The 5,320-nt window shown below is 39.2% G+C and overlaps 1 protein-coding gene across 1 annotated transcript; it reads right to left on the bottom strand.

The window, feature by feature from the left end:
- Positions 1-1,430: 1,430 nt before the first annotated feature.
- LOC118488191 lies at positions 1,431-2,083 on the bottom strand. Its single transcript, XM_035985409.1, has 2 exons — positions 1,938-2,083; positions 1,431-1,857 (listed from the first exon to the last, which is right to left on the bottom strand). Exons 1-2 carry the CDS (start codon positions 2,081-2,083, stop codon positions 1,431-1,433), a joined length of 573 nt encoding a protein of 190 aa, XP_035841302.1.
- Between the last annotated feature and the right edge of the window lie 3,237 nt (positions 2,084-5,320).

Genomic DNA, 5,320 nt, shown 5'->3' with positions numbered 1-5,320 from the left:
TTCTTGATCATCACCCCAGATAAACTTTTCGTCCTTACGGGTTAATTTGGTTAATGGCATAGCTATTTTGGAGAAATCTGTATGAATCTCCGATAATAACCCGCAAGTCCCAAAAAGCTTCTAATCTCCGAAGGATTCTTCAGTGGATCCCATCTCGCCACGGCTTCTATCTTTGACGGGTCTACTAACACCCCGTTTGCACTAATGATGTGCCCAAGAAATTGCACCTCTCGTAACCAGAAGGCACATTTCGAGAATTTTGCATACAATTTCTCTTTCCTGAGCGTTTCCAAAATTTCACGTAAATGACTCGCGTGCTCTGCTTCACTCTTCGAATATATCAAGATATCGTCAATGAACACTATCACCGACTTGTCTAGCATTCGCTTGCAAACCTGGTTCATGAGGTCCATGAAAGCCGCGGGCGCATTAGTTAATCTGAAGGACATCATGAGGAACTCGTAATGCCCGTACCGTGTACGGAAGGCCGTTTTCGGTACGTCCTCCTCTTTGACCTTCAACTGATGATACCCCGATCTAAGGTCAATCTTGGAAAACCAACTTGCGCCTTGCAATTGGTCAAATAAGTCTTGGGAGCGGATATCGATTCTTCACCGTGAGTTTATTTAACTCCCGGTAATCGATACACATACGCATGCTCCCATCCTTCTTTTTCACAAATAATACCGGTGCGCCCCACAGAGACACACTTGGCTGAATAAACCCTTTATCTAGCAGATCTTGAATTTGAGACATCAATTCTTGTAATTCTGATGGCGCGAGCCGATACGGCGCCTTGGCCACAGGTTTTGCGCCCGGAATCAATTCGATTCCGAAGTCTACCTCCCGCTCTGGCGGTATTCCCGGTAGGTCTTCCGGAAATATGTCGGCATACTCGCGTACCACCGGTACATCTTCAATCTCTAGTGATCTCTTGTCTGGTTCGTTCGCGTATATCATGAATGCCCTACAACCGTGCCTCATGACCTTGCGAGCTTTTAGCATTGAACACACAACGGGATTACCCCTCTTTTCGCCGTATATGGTAACATGTTTTCCACTTGGAGATGTTAGTTTTATCTCCTTGCGGAAACAGACGACTTTCGCATGGTGTCGGGATAGCCAATCCATCCCGACTACTACTTGGAATTCTCCCATCGACATAGGAATCAAGTCTATTGAATATTCTTCATCGTCAATGCTTATCTTACAATCTCGACATGCATCACACACAAGGAAACTTTTGTTATCACCTATTTCTACTTCTAATGGCATAGGCAATTTTGTTAGTACAAAAGAAGGATGTCGAATAAATCCATGTGAAACAAAGGATTTATTCGCACCCGTATCAAATAACACATGTGCAGGAATTGAATTTATGGCAAATATACCTGAGACCACATCGGGCTCTGTTTTTGCCTCCACTGCTGTTAACTGGAAAGATCTTGCCTTAGCTCTTGGTGTCTCAGTGTGTGCATCCTTGTCATCTTTCCTTCGATCAACTCCGGGCACTCAAATTTCTTGTGACCCGGCTGGTAGCATTTGTAACACAGCGACACCTTCCCCGGGCACAATGCAGCCGTGTGCTCCGTTTTCCCACATATAGGACACGGTTTGTCCTTGAACCGGCACTCACTTTTGTGCCCCTTCCCGCATATCTTGCAGTTTGATGACCCGCTTTTCCCTTCTTGTTTCTTTGAGGATTCTCTTGTGTGCGCCTTTTTCGTTGGGCTTGGGTTGACTATCTGCGCCCTTCTTTCACCTCTTTCAATCTGTTTCTCCAACTCTATCTCCCGTTCCCAAGCAACGTTTATAATCTCGGTGAGAGTCTCATACTTTGAAGGATTCATAAACTCCCTATACTCAGCACTCAACATATTATAACAATAATAATAATATATTTCTGCTCCTCATTTGTTATCAATTCGTCACAAAACTTCATCTTATCCATGAATATTCCCGTTATTTTATCAATTGATTCACCCTTGTGTCGAAGCTGCATGAATTCTTCCTTGATTTTGTTTATGACTGCCTTGGGACTATGATGTTTAAGAAACGGCGTCTTAAACTCATCCCATGTCATAGCCTTAGCTGCTTCAACTCCGATCTCTTTCTTTTTGTTATCCTACCAATCTTTCGCCTGACCCCTTAACTGACCCGTGCCATAAGCTACGTAGTCATCCGTATCGCAATGGGTCCTTTCGAATACTCCCTCCATATCACTTAGCCACCGTTGGCATATTATCGGGTCAACCCCCATTGTAAATTGGCGGTTTGCACGCCATGAACTCTTTATAGAACAAGGTTTTCCTCCTCCCGACTTCTCCTTTGCGAAATTGGTATTATCCTCCAATTTCTTGATTCTTTCCTCCACCAACGATAATACCGTGTTTTGGATTTTGTCGATGAAACCCGATAACTGTTTTCGATTGCTTTTCCTACCTCTTCAGCAATCACTTCTCTCATTTGCTCGGTGACTCTTGGCACCGCATCATCATTACCTTTATCCGTCATCTTTGACTGAAATCAAGTGTTAAACATTTCATCTATAGCATATGGTTTATTTGCTTCGGTTTATTCAAGTTCATAACTTGTTTTTACCGCTCTTATTTAATGCACTTTCTGGGTTTGAGTGTATTAACACGCTCTTCCCATGCATATTTATTCATTATTCCCCCATTTTATACTTAATAACTCAAATTAGGACAATTAACTCTTACTGGATGCTTGATCAAGCTTGAACCGAACACTTTTGTTACCAACCTTAAGCTCTAATTACCAACTTGTAAGACCCTTAGTACTGGACGGGATTTAAAGAATAATTATATGAACTACATACTAAATCAGAGTTTACAAAAATTTTCCTTGTTTAAAGACCATACATATTTGTGATAGTGCCCAAAACAACTCCAAGATAGTACATAACAAGTTTTAAGATAACCCCTACTAATCAACTAACACTAGTTTAAAGGATTCAAAACATGTTCAACAATCATTTACAACATGATTAAAGTCTAGACAAGGTTAAGTTTAGTGCGGAAGCTTCAAAATGCGTGTTCGTTTCTTGACAACGTGCTTGATCACCATCCTGGAGGACCCCATCCATACCTAGGGTCAAAACCACTAGAAACATTAGTTTTGACATTAATATAGAACATATAAACGAATTCCGACATCGAAATATAAATAAAATACTAAGTTTCCTGGGCTCTACCGTAATTTACAGTATCTACCGTAAATTACGGTAGACACTGAATGGTCTTGGTCTGCCGTAACTCAGTAGAGATTCACCGTAAGACTTTTGTTTTCCACCGTAAATTACGATGGAGACCGTAATTTACGGTGGACTCTGTATCTTTGCCATTTAACTATTTTTTTGATTTCTCCCTAATCCGCATGCCGTTTTAGGCTATTTCTTTCCTGTATATCTGTAAATTCATTACGGACATGTTCATTTCGACTATCATACCAACATTTGACTCACCGATCATACGTTTAAAAGTTACTATACTGTCATTTATTCGACCCATTCTAACTATAAGTGTATATTTCCAATTTCTAAACCTTTTTAAATGTAATTACCCAATTTCCGGGCTTATATACCTTAGTGTGTTCACGTCATTTGTGACTTAGTGTTTCTTTAGAATTAAAAGCTTGTTTCCTTGGAAATTCAAACATTCCGTTTGCATGACATTTACAACTTATAGCTTGTTGTTGATCCATTATTCCGGATTCACAACTTAGTGCACCACGCTAGGTTCGTAAGTGAAACGCAATCCAGCAATTAACAACTTACGAGACTTTCGAGTTGCTACCTCCAGAATTCTTTCTAAAGTAGGAATTCGACCCATTTGACCATCTAGTGAAAACCATCACTTTATTAACAAGTCAACCCCGAGTCCAAATCCTTACTTTGATCCGTTTGATGGTCGAATGGACTTCGCCACTTCAAGGACGCCTCAAACGCATCTATTACACCATGACTTCGTTTATACACTAGACCCAAACATTTACGCATAATTTAACGGGACTAAAGTCACGTACCTTTAAAGCACACCTTTTCCACATGTATCCCCTCCGGCGTGTTTGCTCGACGTTCCGGATTCCTTGCCTAAAGAGTTCAATTCATAACAAGTTTAGAACTCTTTCATAATTTGTAATGGACAATTTATCATGATATCCGTATTTGCGTTTTCGTCTGATTATTGATCATTTCATCCTCACTTAGGCGTTTCTACAAACACCTAGCGGGTCATATTTTTACCTAATCATTACTAGGTTCTCTACATGTTATTCTGATCTTTATTCATATCAATTAGTCAATTTACACAAAATTTCAACATCAAAAATACTGAATTTAACACAAGAATTCAGTTTTCACTTGAATAGTAACCACCATCCCAGTGTTCATCTAGTCTCTACAACCCAATAATCACCTACAATGGTGATTAAAATCTCTACTATTATCATGCAATGATTTTTTTACAAAATCATCTAGGGTTTAATTCTAAACGTCATATTTCTCCTAGATTCATCCATGCATCTTATATTCAAGCTCAAAAATTGGTTTTTCTCACTTAACCTAAAACTGAACTTGAATCAAAACACCAAATTGTTACATACCTTTTGATCCCTGCAATGAGGTGATCACAATTCGTGTTTAGAACTTGATTTAGAGTAGATTAAGGACTTCAATTTGTGAATTTGATGAATGCTAGGGTTTTGGAGAATGGGGGTCGCCCTTCTCTTGCTTCTAATCGACCAGACATCCCAAATAGGGTGTTTGGTTTTGCTTTTAATTAAAATTGATATTACAAGTTTAAATTTTTGACAACATATGCCCATCTACTTTTGTTTAACATATAGTTTGGTTATTCTAACCCTATTTCGGGTTATTTCTAGAGTTCTAGTTAACTAGGTTATAATTTCCTAGTTAAATAAATTCTTGTTTATCTAAACTTTATAATTTTAATATAAAGTTTTATATTTCCGGGGTGTTACATTAATCGCTAGTCGGTATACCACAACCCAACTAGCGTCTAGTGATTTTTATAATACTGGTTCCGGCATCAAAATATTACATTCCAGTTATTTTACGCGATAACTATTGCATACTGTAAAGTCACTAATGTACTACATATAAATATACAATAAAAGAAAAAAAATGGACCAATCTTCACCACCCTTGAAAGTCCTTCGAGACACTTTGAGAAGAAGGGACATTCATAGCTATTATCCTAGCCCCGACCAATCCCGCATTATCATGTCAATTCTACATCCAAGGTAACCTAGAACCACAAAACACTAACGGCGCCTACCT

Source organism: Helianthus annuus, chromosome 16, assembly GCF_002127325.2.
Source record: "Helianthus annuus cultivar XRQ/B chromosome 16, HanXRQr2.0-SUNRISE, whole genome shotgun sequence".
Classification (NCBI taxonomy): domain Eukaryota; kingdom Viridiplantae; phylum Streptophyta; class Magnoliopsida; order Asterales; family Asteraceae; genus Helianthus; species Helianthus annuus.
Note: the sequence above shows the minus strand (reverse complement) of the source record. Positions and strands in the feature narration are given on the sequence as shown.

Coding starts and splice junctions, on each gene's coding strand:
- LOC118488191 (XM_035985409.1), bottom strand. CDS start 2,083: ATGACATGGGATGAGTTTAAGACGCCGTTTCTTAAACATCATAGTCCC. Junction 1,858..1,937: donor ATATTCATGGATAAGATGAA/GTTTTGTGACGA, acceptor TGCTGAGTATAG/GGAGTTTATGAATCCTTCAA.